General features: G+C 41.3%; 1 protein-coding gene across 4 annotated transcripts in view; it reads left to right on the top strand.

The window, feature by feature from the left end:
- Nucleotides 1-19,884, top strand: part of gtf2ird1 (GTF2I repeat domain containing 1) — an 80,915-nt gene that overhangs the window by 16,275 nt on the left and 44,756 nt on the right. For all 4 annotated transcript variants that reach the window (XM_061962730.2, XM_072913775.1, XM_061962729.2 and 1 more), the window contains exons 2-9: nucleotides 1,984-2,113; nucleotides 2,191-2,332; nucleotides 5,772-5,939; nucleotides 6,022-6,205; nucleotides 6,325-6,620; nucleotides 6,712-6,807; nucleotides 13,397-13,480; nucleotides 13,591-13,774. In XM_061962730.2, coding sequence (XP_061818714.1) covers nucleotides 1,988-2,113; nucleotides 2,191-2,332; nucleotides 5,772-5,939; nucleotides 6,022-6,205; nucleotides 6,325-6,620; nucleotides 6,712-6,807; nucleotides 13,397-13,480; nucleotides 13,591-13,774 — 1,280 coding nt within the window. In that variant the 5' untranslated portion in view covers nucleotides 1,984-1,987. The remainder of the gene's footprint in view (nucleotides 1-1,983; nucleotides 2,114-2,190; nucleotides 2,333-5,771; nucleotides 5,940-6,021; nucleotides 6,206-6,324; nucleotides 6,621-6,711; nucleotides 6,808-13,396; nucleotides 13,481-13,590; nucleotides 13,775-19,884) is intronic.

The raw sequence follows: 19,884 nt of genomic DNA, 5'->3' as shown, positions 1-19,884 counted from the left end.
GGGACCGGTACTGTTTAGTGGTGGTATAGTATCGAATATGATTCATTAGTATCGCGGTACTATACCAATACCGGTATACCGTACAACCCTAATAGAGTCCAATTCAATATATGGATAAGAGGCAATACCTTTTCACATTTACTTGGGAATCGAATACAGTACCAATTGTCTGTATTTTTATGTGTGTTCATGCGGTAATGCATTATAATTAGTTTAATTTTAAATGTCTATATAACATTTAACGCTGAACTCTTAATGATATATGTACTGTCTAGTTGTTCCATTTTGTTTTCTTACACTTCTGAGTCTCAATTGCAAGTAGGGCTGGGTACGAATCCATCTACAACTTACTGCAACGTGTTAAATCAATAGTTTATAAATAAATATTACAATATGAAATATAACAGTGATGTAAATAAATGTAGTGATTAGGGCTGCAATTAACAACAAATTTGATAATCGATTAATCTGTCGATTATTACTTCGATTAATAATCGGATAAAAGAGACAAACTACATTTCTACCCTTTCCAGTATTTTATTGGGAAAAAAACAGCATACTGGCACCATACTTATTTTGATCGTTGTTTCTCAGCTGTTTGTAAATGTTGCAGTTTTTAAATAAAGGTTTATAAAAATAAAAAAAAGTAGCCTCTGCGCATAGCATAGATCCAATGAATCGATGACTAAATTAATCGCCAACTGTTTTTATAATCGATTTTAATCGTTTAATCGATTAGTTGTTGCAGCCTTAGTAGTGATCTGGATGAAACCCAATGTAAAAGTAGTGATGCTTCGTCACAAAAATACTTAATTAAAAATAAAAAGTATGTTGCATAAGTACAGTTTACCCATAAAGTAAATGTAGCGCGTTATTACCCACTATTGGTGCTAACCAATGCTACGCTAACATAGGCCAACATATTACTCACAAAAGCTAATACCGTATTTTTCGGAGTATAAGTCGCACCGGAGTATAAGTCGCACCTGGCGAAAATGCATAATAAAGAAGGGGAAAAACAGTATAAGTCGCATTTTTGGGGGAAATTTATTTGATAAAACCCAACACCAAGAATAGACATTTGAAAGGCAATTTAAAATAAATAAAGAATAGTGAACAACAGGCTGAATAAGTGTACGTTATATGAGGCATAAATAACCTACTGAGAAGGTGCCTGGTATGTTAACGTAACATATTATGGTAAGAGTCATTCAAATAACTATAACATATAGAACATGCTATACGTTTATCAAACAATCTGTCACTCCTAATCGCTAAATCCCATGAAATCTTATACGTCTAGTCTCTTACGTGAATGAGCTAAATAATATTATTTGATATTTTACGGTAATGTGTTAATAATTTCACACATAAGTCGCTCCTGAGTATAAGTCGCACCCCTGGCCAAACTACGAAAAAAACTGCGACTTATAGTCCGAAAAATACGGTACATGGTGAACATATTGGAAGCTAAAACATGCTACCATTTGGCGAACTAATGATAGGCTAACATAGAATATGTATGCTAACCCATAGCTACGACATGCTAAAGTAACCAATATATGACTAACCCATAACTAACAGATGGTACAAGAGGGGGACGGCGTGGCGCAGTTGGGAGAGTGGCCATGCCAGCAACCTGATGGTTCCTGGTTCAATCCCCACCTTCTACCAGCCTTGTCACGTCCGTTGTGTCCTTGAGCAAGACACTTCACCCTTGCTCCTGAAAGGTCGTGGTTAGGGCCTTGCATGGCAGCTCCCGCCATCAGTGTGTGAATGTGTGTGTGAATGTGGAAATAGTGTCAAAAGCGCTTTGAGTAACTTGAAGGTAGAAAAGCGCTATACAAGTATAACCCATTTACCATTTAATGTACATGATGTTGTTCTGGTTAGAATCTTAGACTATTGGCTATGTTTTGGTTTTTGTGTTCTATCTAGTAGTCGTGGTTGCTCTTCTAAACTGTGTCCGTCTCCTCCTATTAGAGGCATGGCTCAGATGAGGAAGCTGCCATGTGAAGGTGTCAGGACAATCTCCCGATGTGAGCCCCAGGCTCCTCTGGTGTCGGCCAGGCAGGAGATCCTCACCAGCCTGGTGTCTGCCCTCGACTCCGTGGTAGGTCCACCGTTTTAAATCATCTCTTATTTTGTTGTTCTTAGTCGGTTGTGGTAGTAACTTAATGTTCTTCGCAGTGCATGGCCATGTCCAAGCTGAACGCCGAGGTGGCGTGCGTCACCGTGCACGAAGACAGCGTGATTGCCGTCGGCACGGAGAGGGGCCGAATTTTCCTGAACTCCAGGAGAGAGATCCAGACGGACTTCTACAAGTTTTGCCGTAAGTATTGCTGTGACTGGCTTATTTGGAGTGCATGAGAAAGCGAAAGGAAAATATAGCTCTCTGTGCCAAGCGGTCAGTTATTGACACATATATTGCACATAAGGATGTAACGATATCAACATTTCATACTAGTTATTGTGACCAAAATTATCGTGGTTATCATTTAGGTCTGCAAGATTCATCGACATCGACTCGACATCGAGGTGTTAATTAGTGCAGTGTTTTTCAACCACTAGTGTGCTGTGAGATACAGTCTGGTGTGCCGTGGGAGATGATCTAATTTCACTTATTTGTGTTAAAAATATTTTTTGCAAACCAGTAATTATAGTCTGCAAATGATGTGTTGTTGTTGAGTGTCGGTGCTGTCTAGAGCTCGGCAGAGTAACCGTGTGATACTCTTCCATATCAGTAGGTGGCAGCAGGTAGCTAATTGTTTTGTAGATGTCGGAAACAGCGGGAGGCAGGGTGCAGGTAAAAAGGTATCTAATGCTTAAACCAAAAATAAACAAAAGGTGAGTGCCCCTAAGAAAAGGCATCAAAGCTTAAGGAAGGCTATGCAGAACGAAACTTAAACTGAACTGGCTACAAAGTAAACAAAAACAGAATGCTGGACGACAGCAAATACTTACTGTGGAGCAAAGACGGCGTCCACAAAGTACATCCCAACATGACATGACAATCAACAATGTCCCCACAAAGAAGGATAATAACTGAAATATTCTTGATTGCTAAAACAAAGTAGATGCGGGAAATATCGCTCAAAGGAAGACATGAAACTGCTACAGGAAAATACCAAAAAAAGAGAAAAAGCCACCAAAATAGGAGCACAAGACAAGAACTAAAACACTACACACAGGAAAACACCAACAAACTCCAAATAAGTCAGGGCGTGATGTGACAGGTGGTGACAGTACACCTACTTTGAGACAAGAGCTATATTGATGCATGCTTGGTTATGGTTTAAAGTCATATCCAACAATTGCGACAACGACTTTTTACTGTCAACTGAGTTTCGTTTTTTAATGATTTCTGCTGGTGGTGTGCCTCTGGATTTTTTCAATGCAAAAAATGTGCCTTGGCTCAAAAAAAGGTTGAAAAACACTGAATTAGTGCAATAATGTAATCGCATAAGGTGGAATTTTGTATTTATTTTGTATTTGTTCTCCGCCGTGAGTGACAGATATGTTCGACAATCAGAATTGTTGAGCCTTGCGACCTTTGCCTACTGGCCAATCAAAACAGCACTGCAGTGGAGGCAGTCAGTACGCTAATAACAAACACCAGTTGCACCGTGGAAAGAGTTCTGATGGTGACTAGGCCTGAGCTGATAGTCAATAAGTCAAACGATAAATAGAAATTAAGTTAAAATACTTTGCCGACATCGATAAATTGCTCCCGGTGTGTTTGTTTTCTTCTTCTCTCGCTTCAAACGGGGAGAAAGAGGTCTCACTCTGTGCATTGCTCTCAGTACCTCACTACGTTTATTCAACAGTGAAATTAACTGAACGCAGTGAGCCCTCTTTTCAGTCGTTCACAATCTTTGTCCCGGTGAGCGGAGGAGCGGGTCTCGGAGCTTACAAAACACAGGAAGCACGTACAGACAGCCTCTCCACTCGCGACTCGCCAGTGAGAAATACCGCAAAGTAACACAAATTAAGAGGAAACAATATCATTACAAAGCCAAATATTTCAGCTTCAAACGGACTGACGAACGAGCGAGTATGCCGTGATGACAACAAAAAAAAGACGACACCTGGCCTTGTTTTTCCAACGGGGAAAAAAAATGCACTTTAAGATGTTCAATATTCATTTAAGAAATGAAAGTCCATTTAATTTGTTTATTTATTTAGGATAACTTAGTTATTTACTTCCCTATTACAGCACCATGGTAAACAATTCTACAGTAATGAGAAAAAATAAGTTTATGGCCTTTTTATATGGTTACTTGCATTATTATCATATGTTATGATTACACCAGTGCTTAATTTAGTCACAAAATAATGCTGAAAATGATATTGGTAACGGCAATAATTTGTGGGACAATATATCTTCCAGCAAAATTTTTAAAAAGAATCTCACTACAGTTTTTATTGGTAATTTCTCCAGATCAAGAGAATGGTGTAGACAAAAGCTCTAAATCTGTCTGCATAAAACCAAATATTTTTTAAAGTAAATGATTGCATATTGTTCTAATGTGAAGCGCTTCTTCTAACTACGGGGAAAAAGAAATTGGCGGATGTTTACCGTAGTTGCGAGACCTAAACTTTATGAAAATGAAGTTTAGGTTTGTTGTGGCTCAATATTGGTCCATATATAAGGCGCACCGGATTATAAGGCGCACTGTCAGCTTTTGACAAAATTGGAGGGTTTTAGGTGCGCCTTATAGTGCGGAAAATACGGTATTTTATTCTTAGTATTTTATCTGTTTTAATGGCTAAGCTTTTATTGTTTTAAATGTCGGTTTGTACTGTAGCACTTTAAGATTTATCTTAATTAAAAGTGCGTACCGATAAAATATTAGCATTTTTAATTTCTGGGGGCATTGTGGCGTCCTACTCTGTTCAGCGGTCCTTGAACGCACTGTAAAAACGTAGTATAGAATGATCACTCTGTCTAGGTGAGCACAGTTTGCAAAATTAAATAGCTTAGTTGCCCAGACAGCAATGTGTTCAAGTTTAGATTGGGGTATGTCGTTTCTTAGTGGGGAAATACGTTAATGTCTCTTGTTTTCATGTTAGCATTTGAGCCAGCGAGCTGGCACCAGTCAGTCCGTGAGTTTTTGGGATAATTTAAAATGAACTTTCAAGAGTTTTACCACAGTTATCATTATTACCGTTTATCGTTACATCCCTAATTGTTGTAATACCGATAAGAAACAATAATTAATGTTGCAAACTAGATAAAGCTGCTAGATGCGGCATGATAGTTCAAATGCAGCTACTCCAGGACTTCTTATTGACTGCATCATAAGGTTGCCTACAGCCACGGTTGTAAATGCCAATGTTTATGACCATAGGCTAATTAGAGAACATGGAAGGTCATATGGTTTTGGAGTCCACACCTAAGGCGACTATAGGAGACTTGGTCGTTCATTAACTGGAGTAACAATCGAGTCCTTGGCAGTAGTTGTTCAGGTCTGCAACTGGACCGGTTGGGAGGCCGCCAGCACCATAATTCTTTTGTTTACGTTCTTTCTGGGAATACTTTACATTCAACTGCAACTGTGAGGACAAACAAGCCATTCATTTTATCCGGCGCTATTTTTCAAGCGTGACATGTTCATTACTTTCCCCCGAAGAACAAATCCGTCACCTGTCTTGTTCCGTGAAACCCCGCTAAGCGACAAAGGGGAGAATTATCAAACGGCACTAAGAAAGGGGAAAAAAGTATCACTCCACTTTTTCATTTCAATGCAACTCCCAACTTTTTCTTCTAGGGCCGCCAAGCCTGCCAAATGTGGCCGCCAATACCAAAGATCAGGAAGTTGATCTGAGCAAAGCCAGCAAGGACGCGGAGCACGGGAAAGCCAGAGTACCTCCGGATGCCCCGTCCAACGTCTTTGTTCTGAGGAAGATGGTGGAGGAAGTCTTCACTGTGCTCTACAGTAAGGAATCTTCATGGCTTTACGGTGCAAATCATACTTAAAGTCGTTATGGGTCTTGTGACCAATTCTTATTTTGTGCTAGGCGAAGCCGTGGGAAAGAGCTCCCTGATCCCCGTGCCTTATGAGTGGATCCAGAAGGATCCCAGCTGCCTTGTTGTTAATGGTCTACCGGAGGGAATCTCCTTGAAAAAGCCCTCCGAGTACGACACCAAGACTTTGATGAAGATTCTGGAACAAAGCCACCGCATTCACTTCACCGTCAAAAGGTCAGCACTGGGTTGTCTGAACATGGCGCCGGACGAGCTAAACCGCCGGGATTCATCACGATCACCGTCACATGGCGGCACTTCTTGATGTTTCTTCTTCTTTTTGGGTCCGCGCGCAGGCCAACGGATGACTTGTCTCGAGAAACCAAGTCCACAAACGCAGAAAGTAACCACAACTCTTCCGGCGACAGCATGTCGACGGTGAAGACTACTGGCCAGGTAGTCACACCATCAAGTCCTGCCACTTCCGCCAACTCTGTTCTCTCAAACTTCCTGTACGGCATGCCCATGTCCTCCAAACCCCACCCAGATGGCAAGCTGGACTTCAAGCCCACGTCCCTCCTTGGCCTGGGCAAGGACCGCCTGGCCCACTGGATAGACAAGAACACATGTGGGAAAGATACCGCTAGCAATGGTAATGATGAGGATTTCCCAGGCCTGGGTGCCCTGTGGTACGCCCCGAGCAAATAAACACATTGCGTTGTTTTTTGGTTCCGTTTGTTCAGATGACTCAACAAGGCTACCTGGTGAACAGGGTCAGACCCCTGCGAGTGTCCACATATCCAAGAGGCTACTCTTCTCCATAGTGCATGAAAAATCAGGTATGGTGGATCCTACAGGAGGTTGATAAGACTAACAAATACTACAGTGGGTCTGGGTTAGTTTTTGCCTCGTCCCTCACGTAAAGTGTGAGTGAAGAACGCACGACCGACCTAATTAGTCCGAAAGTGAAAGAGATGATACAATATTACCAGATGCTACCTGGTGGTTTTTTGAGCACACTGCAGCTAGTCCTGGTTAGTCTCACTCCTGAATACTTCAGTCACATGAAGGATTCTCACAGGAATGAGGCAAAAATAAGACCTTTCCCCCCACAGTTAACATGCTAGAGCAGGGGTCGGCAACCCAAAATGTTGAAAGAGCCATATTGAACCAAAAATACAAAAACAAATCTGTCTGGAGCCGCAAAAAAATAAAAGCCATATTACATACAGATAGTGTGTCATGAGATATAAATTGAATTAAGAGGACTTAAAGGAAACTAAATGACCTCAAATATAGCTACAAATGAGGCATAATGATGCAATATGTACATATAGCTAGCCTAAATAGCATGTTAGCATCGATTAGCTTGCAGTCATGCAGTGACCAAATATGTCTGATTAGCACTCCACACAAGTCAATAACATCAACAAAACTCACCTTTCATGTACAACCTTAAAAGTTTGGTGGACAAAATGAGACAGAAAAAGAAGTGGCATAAAACACGTCCTAGAAAGTTATACATGTAAACAAACTACGGTGAGTTCAAGGACCGCCAAAACAAAACGGCGCTCGCCAAATACTCGAATCAGTGAAGCATGTTTAATATAAACAATAACAGTAACAATTAGGGAGGTTTGTGTCATGTTTGTCCTCCCACAGGAACAATATTAAAACAAAAAATATATTTTTCCCCCCTCATCTTTTTCCATTTTTCATACATTTTTGAAAAAGCTCCAGAGAGCCACTAGGGCGGCGCTAAAGAGCCGCATGCGGCTCTAGAGCCGCGGGTTGCCGACCCCTGTGCTAGAGGGATGAATACGTGGTCCACAAATGCTAACAGACGCGTGCTAACATAGGCACCGTACAGTAGTACCTCAACTCACAAGCTTAATTTTTTCTGTGACGGCGGTGTTACCCAAAACACTTGTATCTCAAATCAACGTCTCCTGATGAAATGAATAGAAATCAATTGAATCAGCGCTTGGCCCCTCCAAAACAGCACCATTTTATCATGTAACATGTCTTTTGAAAATAAAAACCAAGCTTTTATACAAGAGATATTGTATATTGTAACCTACTCAGTGGCCTAGTGGTTAGAGTGTCCGCCCTGAGATCGGTAGGTTGTGAGTTCAAACCCCGGCCGAGTCATACCAAAGACTATAAAAATGGGACCCACTGCCTCCCTGCTTGGCACTCAGCATCAAGGGTTGGAATTGGGGGTTAAATCACCAAAAATTATTCCCGGGCGCGGCCATCGCTGCTGCTCACTGCTTCCCTCACCTCCCAGGGGGTGATCAAGGGTGATGGGTCAAATGCAGAGAATAATTTCGCCACACCTAGTGTGTGTGTGACAATCATTGGTACTTTAACTTTAACTTTATACCGTATTTTTCGGACTATAAGTCGCAGTTTTTTTCATAGTTTGGCCGGGGGTGCGACTTATACTCAGGAGCGACTTATGTGTGAAATTATTAACACATTACCGTAAAATATCAAATAATATTATTTAGCTCATTCACGTAAGAGACTATACGTATAAGTTTCATCGGATTTAGCGATTAGGAATGACAGATTGTTTGGTAAGCGTATAGCATGTTCTATATGTTATAGTTATTTGAATGACTCTTACCATAATATGTTACGTTAACATACCAGGCACGTTCTCAGTTGGTTATTTATGCCTCATATAACGTACACTTATTCAGCCTGTTGTTCACTATTCTTGATTTATTTTAAATTGCCTTTCAAATGTCTATTCTTGGTGTTGGGTTTTATCAAATACATTTCCCCCAAAAATGCGACTTACCGTATTTTCCGCACTATAAGGCGCACCGGATTATTAGCCGCACCTTCTATGAATTACATATTTCATAATTTTGTCCACCAATAAGCCGCCCCGGACTATAAGCCGCGCCTACGCTGCGCTAAAGTGAATGTCAAAAAAAACGCTGCGCTAAAGTGAATGTCAAAAAAACAGTCAGATAGTTCAGTCAAACTTTAATAATATATTGAAAACCAGCGTTCTAACAACTCTGTCCCAAAATGTACGCAAATGTGCAATCACAAACATAGTAAAATTCAAAATGGTGTAGAGCAATAAATAGCAACATAATGTTGCTCGAACGTTAATGTCACAACACACAAAATAAACATAGCGCTCACCTTCTGAAGTTATTCTTCATTCGTAAATCCTTCGAATTCTTCGTCTTCGGTGTCCGAATTGAAAAGTTGCGCAAGCGTGGGATCCAAAAATGGCCGGCTCCGCCTCGTCGAAGTCATCGGATTCAGTGTCGCTGTTGTTGTGCAGCAGTTCTGTGAATCCTGCCTTCCGGAAAGCTCGGACCACAGTTGTGACCGAAACTATCTGCCCAGGCATTTACGATCCACTGGCAGATGTTGGCGTATGTCGACCGGCGCTATCTGCCCGTCTTAGTGAAGGTGTGTTCGCCTTCGGAGCTGTGTGAAAAAAGCCACCCGGCCTCTTCGCGTAAACTTCCCTTAACCACTCGCTCATCTTTTCTTCATCCATCCATCCCTTCGAGTTAGCTTTTATGATGACGCCGGCTGGAAAGGTCTCTTTTGGATGGGTGGAAGTTAGCATGGCAAGCTAGAACCACAGTGAAGGATGACTCCTCATTCCCTGTGGTGCGAATATTCACCGTACGTGCTCCCGTTCCACAGTGCAGTTCACAGGAATATCAGTTGCTGTGAAATACGGTAGTAATCCGTGTGCGGATGGAGAGATTGCGTCTTTTTATGATCCGGATCCTTGTCGCGTAGTAGGAGCCATTTTGTGGTCTTTACAGATGTAAACAGGAAATGAAACGTACGGTGATATCCGCGCGTTTTTTCTTCTTCTTCCGGGGGCGGGTGAAGCGCTTCCTGTTCTATGGGGGCGGGTGCTTTCCTTGGCGGTTGCTTGCGTAGAAGAAGAAGCGCTTCCTGTTCTACCGGGAAAAAAGATGGCGGCTGTTTACCGAAGTTGCGAGATCGAAACTTTATGAAAATTAATCGTAATAAAGCGCACCGGGTTATAAGGCGCACTGTTAGCTTTTGAGAAAATTTGTGGTTTTTAGGTGCGCCTTATAGTGCGGAAAATACGGTATATATGTTTTTTTCCTTCTTTATTATGCATTTTCGTCCGGTGCGCCTTATACTCCGGAGCGACTTATACTCCGGAGCGACTTATACTCCGAAAAATACGGTACAAACAATACAATAGAATATACTACAAACAACTACAGTACTTTCTTGAAGTAATGTCTTCATAGTGCAAAGCATTAACCTTGGAGAGTGGACTTTTACGGTATATCTTTCCAGCTGCTTCTCTTTCAAACACAATGTCAGCAGCATGTCCATATTTTCATGGATAAATGTCTGCCGTTTAGATATTACAAATTTTTGGCTGAAATTCAACTCATTCTGCTTCAGTATTGTGTAGACTAGCAGCGTTACGCTCGAGTTGCTTCACCAAGTTGGTGAAACGCTCAGTCATGTCTTTTTAATTCAATATCATCCACTTCTTAGCACTTTCTTTCTTCCTATGGTTGAAAAACAAAGTTATGTGGATCTCTAGCTATAAGCTAATGCTAGCGAGTAAGACGAGCTGTTTTGGGAGGATCTCACTGTTGTACTTGCTATGCCAACTAATAGCGGGGATGCTCGTAAATAAAATGTTTGCTTTCGACTTAAAGCAATTAGCTGAGAGGCAGCTCTTGTCTCAAAACACTCTAAATTTGAGGTATCACTGTTTGTCTATCTAAGCCCACTGTTTGACTCGCAGGTGCTAATAGATACTAAGCTAACATATTACATGGATAACTAAGGCAAACAAATGACTAGCCCTGGACACAGTGCGGCTAACAGAGGCCAATATGTGAATAACAGATAGAAGCACATGGCTAAAAGATGCTAATCTAACGTCTTACTAACGCAGGTTTACATATGGGCAACAGATGCTAAGCTAACAAAGGCTAAGAGAAGCAAAAATTTGGCTAATACATGCTAAGCTAACTAACAATATATATAAAATATATCGATATTACGTGACCTTAGATGAATAAACCACAAAAAACAGCATTACAATGTTAACGGGCTAATACACGCTCAGCTAACAATCTTAGCTTGCTGCTAAGTTATATGACTAGAGGCAATTGATTGATTGATTGATTTAGACTTTTATTAGTAGATTGCACAGTACAGTACATCCATCCATCCATTTTCTACCGCTTATTCCCTTTGGGGTCGCGGGGGGCGCTGGAGCCTATCTCAGCTACAATCATATTCCGTACAATTCACCACTAAATGGTAACACCCGAATAAGTTTATCAACTTGTTTAAGTCGAGGTCTACGTTAATCAATTCATGGTACAAATATATACTATCAGCATAATACAGTCATCACACAAGATAATCATCAGAGTATATACATTGAATTATTTACATTATTTACAATCCGGGGGGTGGGACGTGGAGGGGGTTGGGGCGGGGGGTTTAGGTTTGGTTGATATCAGCACTTCAGTCATCAACAATTATATCATCAGAGAAATGGACATTGAATCAGTGTAGGTCTGACTTCGTAGGATATGTACAGCGAGCAGTGGACATAGTGAACTCAGAAAGCATAAGAACAAGTATATACATTTGATTATTTACATTTGATTATTTACAACCCGGGGAGGTGGGATGTGGTGGGGGGAGGGTGTTAGTCTAGTGTTGTAGCTGCCTGGAGGTGTTCTTTCAGTACTTGATTTACAGGATAAAATGTGACAGATGCTAAACCAGCAGAGGTGACTAAATGATTAAGATATGCTAGCACAAAGCTGATTGATGTTAAAGGGGAACATTATCACAATTTCAGAATTGTTAAAACCACTAAAAATCAGTTCCCAGTGGCTTATTATATTTTTCGAAGTTTTTTTCAAAATTTTACCCATCACGCAATATCCCTAAAAAAAGCTTCAAAGTGCCTGATTTTAACCATCGTTATAAACACCCGTCCATTTTCCTGTGACGTCACATAGTGAAGCCAACACAAACAAACATGGCGGAAAGAACAGCAAGCTATAGCGACATTAGCTCGGATTCAGACTCGGATTTCAGCGGCTTAAGCGATTCAACAGATTACGCATGTATTGAAACGGATGGTTGTAGTGTGGAGGCAGGTAGCGAAAACGAAATTGAAGAAGAAACTGAAGCTATTGAGCCGTATCGGTTTGAACTGTATGCAAGCGAAACCGACGAAAACGACACGAAAGCCAGCGACACGGGAGAAAGCGAGGACAAATTCGGCGATTGCCTTCTAACCAACGATTGGTATGTGTTTGTTTGGCATTAAAGGAAACTAACAACTATGAACTAGGTTTACAGCATATGAAATACATTTGGCAACAACATGCACTTTGAGAGTGCAGACAGCCCAGTTTTCATCAATTAATATATTCTGTAGACATACCCTCATGTCAGCAGGCCAGGGAAGCTAGGGTCGATATTCTTCTCTTGATCATCTTTGGGACGGTGTGAGCCAAGACATCCAGGGGGGGTTTAGCTCGCTCGTCTGCGGGAACAAACTGCCGCCATTGCTTGCTGTGCTACCGAGGTCCTTTGTCCCTGAATTGCTCACACACTCCGGCAGATTCAATGGGGATCTGGCTGCAGATTTCTTTGACTTTATCGTTGGAAATGCATCTGCTTTGAGTGTCGCAGGATATCCACACATTCTTGCCATCTCTGTCGTAGCATAGCTTTCGTCGGTAAAGTGTGCGGAACAAACGTCCAATTTCTTGCCACTTTCGCATCTTTGGGCCACTGGTGCAACTTGAATCCGTCCCTGTTCGTGTTGTTACACCCTCCGACAACACACCGACGAGGCATGATGTCTCCAAGGTACGGAAAACAGTCGAAAAAACGGAAAATAACAGAGCTAATTTGACTTGGTGTTTGAGAAAATGGCGGATTGCTTCCCGATGTGACGTCATCGCTCCGAGAGCGAATATTAGAAAGACGTTTAATCGCCAAAATTCACCCATTTACAGTTCGGAAATCGGTTAAAAAAATATATGGTCTTTTTTCTGCAACATCAAGGTATATATTGACGCTTACATAGGTCTGGTGATAATGTTCCCCTTTAAGCTAACAGGCAAAAAAAAAAGATGAATTATTACAGCATGATTGTTGACTAAGAAACTTTTATGCTACGTTTCAGTTGTAAATGACTCAGTTTCCTACTTCCTGTCTTATTGTTTGTTAAACTTGAGTTAAACTTGACTAAAACCTTAAGAGCTACAAAGAGTAATCCCTTAAGAAGATTACACATTTAATAACTCAAGCCCAGTCGATGGAGATCAATCGCAGATAAATAAAGCTGCTTTAGGTGTCAAAAGTGTCTTTATCAAACCTTACCTGGTTTTTGTGTCTCGTTTGCAGAAAAATGGGACTCGTTCATCCGGGAAACGGAAGATATTAACACGCTAAGGGAATGTGTCCAGATCTTGTTCAACAGCAGATACGGTAAGGGGAAAATTTACATTGTCGAGTTTTCAAGTGGGATACATTGTGGTCATCTACAGTTCAAAATTTATTGGGCTTATTTTTTTTAATCTTGGAAATGTTCCCTATAGCCGAGGCCCTGGGTCTCGATCACATGGTGCCTGTCCCGTACCGCAAGATAGCCTGCGACCCCGGCGCCGTGGAGATCATCGGCATCCCCGACCAGATCCCTTTCAAGAGACCCTGCACTTACGGCGTCCCCAAGCTCAAGCGCATCTTGGACGAACGCCACGGAATCCGCTTTGTAGTGAAACGGTACGTCCTCAAATAGCATTTGTGCTTGAAGGTGTGATTGAGAATGCACATCCACCCCTATCCTCTCCCAACAACTTGAATTCAGACTTGATTTTAGATAAGAAGCCGCCAGCCGCGCTGGCTTACACCATCTGTTTGCTAAATGGCGCTTTTCTCCAACACGCCCTACATCCCGCTGCTAAATGGCGAGTCATTTCCATTCATGACTCCTCACCCCCACCACTATCTATTTATTTAAGGTAATTTGAAGTAGGCACTCGTCTGTCTTTATCCTGTTGTGCAGGTTTAGTTTCCAAAATGTAGTTAACCACAACATTAGGCACTCCTGGGAGGCAGTTAGTCTACATCAGCGGTGCCCATTAGGTCGATCGCGAGCTACCAGTCGATTGCGGAGGGTGTGTCAGTCTTTCGCAAGGCATTAAAAAAAAGAAAATACCTAATTATTAGTGATCATCAATCTTCACTATCTTGTGAGATGACGCTGGCTACTGCGAGCTCAGTATGACGGGGAAAAAAACAGACCGGCAAGTACGCGCGAAGCACTTTATATTTTAACAGACTTTTTCTCCGTCAAAAGTGTTAAGAGCGACCACACACGGTGTGTTCACAGACCATGGGAAAAATGACCACCATAATACCCGCGGGCTGGATTTTAATGAATTATCTATGGGCCCCGGGATGATATTTGATTAGTATTGGAACCGGCCCGCAGGCCACAGCCGCCTGCTGCTGTTTTGCACACACCAATACTCCATCAGTGTTAGTGCTAGGAATTTTCAAAATGGGGTCCCAGGGACCCCATGAAGTTATAAAAATCGGGTCTCACCATAAATTTTTTGTAACCGTTTTAAAAACAAATGATGAATGTACGCATTATCCTGTTATAGCTCACATTCTATATTTTGTTTTGGAAAAAGGTTGTCATAAACGTTACTTAATTCATAAAAAAAAGTTATACAAAAGAAAACACATTTTTATGCATATGGAAATGTATTCAGTTATAAACATTATAGATGTCCGATAATGGCTTTTTTGCCGATATCTGATATTCCGATATTATCCAACTCTTAATTACCGATTCCGATATAAACCGATACCGATATATACAGTCGTGAAATTAACACATTATTATGCCTAATTTTGTTGTGATGCCCCGCTGGATGCATTAAACAATGTAACAAGGTTTTCCAAAATAAATCAACTCAAGTTATGGAAAAAAATGTCAACATGGCACTGCCATATTTATTATTGAAGTCACAAAGTGCATTATTTTTTTTAACTTGCCTCAAAACAGCAGCTTGGAATTTGGGACATGCTCTCCCTGGGAGAGCATGAGGAGGTTGAGGTGGGCGGGGTTGGGTGAAGTTGAGGTGGGGGGGGGGGGTTGAGGTGGGAGAGGGGGGGCGTGGTAGGGGGTAGCAGGGGGTGTATATTGTAGCGTCCCGGAAGAGTTAGTGTTGCAAGGGGTTCTGGGTATTTTTTATTTCTAAAAAAGTCTCCACAAAGGTTATTGTACAATAGGCAGCAACAATTTAAAAATAGAACAAAATGATTTTATGTAAAAAAAAAATATATATGTTAATGCTATGCTTAATAATAACAGATTTGTTTTAAATGTATATTCACATTTGTTTGCCTTTTTAAAGAATACATGCATCATAGCAAATCATGTGATCACGCCATATCAACCACGCCTCTACCGCCACAGGTATTTTGGCAATTTAGGGGAAACCCTAAATAAAATAATAAATGTCTTACGTTACGATCATGCTTTGTCAGAGATGTTTTGTAATGTTATTGTGTGATAGTTGCACCTAAAGAAATGCTAGTAGATTAGTTGAGGAATATGAGCGTGGGGTATTTTTCTGGCTTGCTGAAATATTGTGTAAAATATTTTATAACATGTTCTGGTCGAGTCCTCAATTACAGAATGATTAGCAGGCTCAGTATTACATTTTATTCATTAATAGAGAAGGTTAAAACATTGTCATGCAGCAATACAAAGCCATCCTCCCTGAAATATGTCTGTCTAGGGTACACTTACTAATGATGACAAATTATACCTGTCTGCGAATAATGGCGATTAAGTAATACTTTTTTTTACAGGCGATTAACACAGACACGTTCTTTTTAACCCACGAGTAGTGAGGGGGGAAACTTGGCTGAGCTCACTAGATACTGATGAGCAACAAGCCGGAAAAAAGCAAGCAGAAATAGGAAATATGAATATCAGGTCCAAAGCCATGGGAAGTCGTTCTCCCGACAAGAAAGGACTATTTTTCGCTTTTGGGACGATGTCACTGCAGCAAATGCCTGCTGCGTGCGTCAATCAGAAGTGGGCGGACGCTTCATTTCCGAGTTAAGGTGCATTGATAATATAAAATGTCGACTGTTACACTAACTTTAGTAAGATGGCATAAAAGCTCAACAGAAATGAAAGACTGTAGACAGGAAGTCGAAAGTAGAATTTAACAAAATAAAACGTGGAAATTACCACTTTTATTTTTATTTATACATATATGTATGTGTGTATATGTGTATGTATATATATATGTATGTATGTGTGTATATATGACTATTTACATTGTAGATTGTCACTGAAGGCATCAAAACTATGAATGAACACATGTGGAGTTATGTACTTAACAAAAAAAGGTGAAATAACTGAAAACATGTTTTATATTCTAGTTTCTTCAAAATAGCCACCCTTTGCTCTGATTACTGCTTTGCACACTCTTGGCATTCTCTCGATGAGCTTCAAGAGGAAATGGTTTTCCAACAGTCTTGAAGGAGTTCCCAGAGGTGTTTAGCACTTGTTGGCCCCTTTGTCTTCACTCTGCGGTCCAGCTCACCCCAAACCATCTCGATTGGGTTCAGGTCCGTTGACTATGTAGGTCAGGTCATCTGCCGCAGCACTCCATCACTCTCCTTCTTGGTCAAATAGCCCTTACACAGCCTGGAGGTGTGTTTCCGATCATTGTCCTGTTGAAAAATAATAGATTGTCCAACTAAACGCAAACCGGATGGGACGGCATGTCGCTGCAGGATGCTGTCGTAGCCATGCTGGTTCAGTGTGCCTTCCATTTTTAATAAATCCCCAACAGTGTCACCAACAAAACACCATCACACCTTCTTCATGCTTCACAGTGGGAACCAGGCATGTGGAATCCATCCGTTCACCTTTTCTGCATCTCACAAAGACACGGCGGTTGGAACCAAATATCTCAAATTTGGACTCATTAGACCAAAGCACAGATTTCCACTGGTCTAATGTCCATTCCTTGTGTTTCTTGGCTCAAACAAATCTCTTCTGCTTGTTGCCTCTCCTTAGCAGTGGTTTCCTAGCAGCTATTTGACCATGAAGGGCAGCACGGTGGAAGATGGGTTAGTGCGTCTGCCTCACAATACAAAGGTCCTGAGTAGTCCTGGGTTCAATCCCGGGCTCGGGATCTTTCTGTGTGGAGTTTGCATGTTCTCCCCGTGACTGCGTGGGTTCCCTCCGGGTACTCCGGCTTCCTCCCACCTCCAAAGACATGCACCTGGGGATAGGTTGATTGGCAACACTAAATTGGCCCTAGTGTGTGAATGTGAGTGTGAATGTTGTCTGTCTATCTGTGTTGGCCCTGCGATGAAGTGGCGACATGTCCAGGGTGTACCCCGCCTTCCGTCCGATTGTAGCTGAGATAGGCTCCAGCGCCCCCCGCGACCCCGAAGGGAATAAGCGGTAGAAAATGGATGGATGGATGGACCATGAAGGCCTGATTCGCGCAGTCTCCTCTTAACAGTTGTTCTAGAGATGAGTCTGCTGCTAGAACTCCGTGTGGCATTCATCTGGTCTCTGATCTTAGCTGCTGTTAACCTGCAATTTCTGAGGCTGGTGACTCAGATGAACTTGTCCTCAGAAGCAGAGGTGACTCTTGGTCTTCCTTTCCTAGGTCGGTCCTCGTGTGCCAGTTTCGTTGTAGCGCTAGATGGTTTTTGCGACTCCACTTGGGCACACAGTCAACGTTTTTGCAATTTTCCGGACTGACTGACATTCATTTCTTAAAGTAATGATGGCCACTCATTTTTCTTTAATTAACTGATTGGTTCTTTCCATAATATGAATTTTAACAATTGTCCAATAGAGCTGTCGGCTGTGTAGTAACCTGACTTCTGCACAACACAACTGATGGTCCCAACCCCACTGATAAAGCAAGAAATTCCACTAATCAACCCTGATAAGGTACACCTTTGAAGTGAAAACCATTTCAGGTGACTACAATACAATGCCAAGAGTGTGCAAAGCAGTAATCAGAGCAAAGGGTGGCTACTTTGAAGAAACTGGAATATAAAACATGTTTTCAGTTATTTCACCTATGTTTAAGTAATAACTCCACATGTGTTCATTCATAGTTTTGATGCCTTCAGTGACAATCTACAATGTAAATAGTCATGAAAATATGTGTATATATGTATATACATTAGGGCTGTCAAAGTTAACGTGAGCTCTACATGTTACGTATCTACATGTTACGTAACTACATGTTACGTATCTACATGTTACGTATTCACATGTTACGTATCCACATGTTACGTATCTACATGTGCACAACAGGGGAGCTGGTTAACTTATGAGAGTAGCGTGTGTGTGTGTTTAAGAGAATGGCAACGTGTTGTCTGAGGGAAGTCAGCGAGTGAGGGAGAAGAGAGAGAGAGGTAGCGCACGCACTGCACAGTAGAGTCATGAACGGGTCTGGTTGTGTTCTGCAAAACTAACAATAAAGCAACCAGACTGTCACAAATCGGCGGCCTCGTCATTCTGACTTGAAAGCGGAGCTTAGCAGACCCATTGACGGGTAAAGTGAACGATGTTACCCCCGACAAAAACATAGACCCTGAAGGGAACGTCTCCCCTATGCTCCTCGACTACAGTCTGCTCCGGAGCAGAACAGCAGGACAGGTGTAACAACTACATTATTGCCTGTCACTATTTAAACTCCTTGTGCCGATCTGAATGCTTATTATTTAAATGTTTAACCTAAGTTTGAAGTAGAGCTGGGCGATTTGGACAAAAACGTATATCTCGATATATTTTTACTTAAACTCGATATTCGATATACAGTACATCTCGATATATTTTCCGGTGAATGTATACATATAAAGATATTTATTTTTGAGGGAGATTTGCTGAAATTGAAGTGAATGACAACTGTACTGTAAAGAGTCAGTGGCAATTTTATTAACTCAGTTAGTCAAGATGGGTATTAACAGCACTGAAAATACACTGTTTAAGTAGCACAGAATTACATAACATAAATAAAATAGAAAAATATTCTTTCTATGTAAAATAAATATCATAGCTGTGCAAATAATACATTTTTGGCAGCATTTCTCGTGTGAAAGATGCCCGGCTTGGCAACTCGAGAACAGTTTGGATACATCGAGTATATGCGGTGTATCGCCCAGCCCTGGTTTAGAGCAAAGGTGCTAATACTAATCGCCACATTCGGCGAGGCGTGTTTTAAAGCAACACTTGAAGCGCGTTGCTTCCTTGTTTAAAGCGTCACCTTTTATCTTTGGTTTTGAAGCTGAAATACCTCCATATTTAGCTTCCTGAAACTGAAAACATGTTTTATATTTTAGTTTCTTCAAAATAGCCACCCTTGGATCGGATTTCTGCTTTGCACACTCTTGGCATTGTATTGTCTCGCTGAGCTTCAAGAGGTAGTCACCTGAAATGGTTTTTACTTCACAGGTGTGCTTGAAGCTCATGAAGAGAATACCAAGAGTGTGCAAAGCCGTAATCAGAGCAAAGGGTGGCTATTTTGAAGAAACTAGAATATAAAACATGTTTTCAGTTATTTCACCTTTTTTTGTTGAGTACATAACTCCACATGTGTTCATTCATAGTTTTGATGCCCTCAGTGACAATCTGCAATGTAAATAGTCATGAAAATAAAGAAAACACATTGAATGTGTGCCCAAACTTTTGGCCTGTACTTTATGTATGTATGTATATATGCATATAAGTATATACAGTCGTGTTCAAAAGTTTACATACACTTGTAAAGAACATAATGTCATGGCTGTCTTGAGTTTCCAATAATTTCTACAGCTCTTATTTTTTT

This window comes from Nerophis lumbriciformis, linkage group LG09, assembly GCF_033978685.3.
Source record: "Nerophis lumbriciformis linkage group LG09, RoL_Nlum_v2.1, whole genome shotgun sequence".
NCBI lineage: Eukaryota > Metazoa > Chordata > Actinopteri > Syngnathiformes > Syngnathidae > Nerophis > Nerophis lumbriciformis.
The sequence above is the reverse complement of the archived record's forward strand: the minus strand, read 5'-3'. Positions and strand labels throughout refer to the sequence as shown.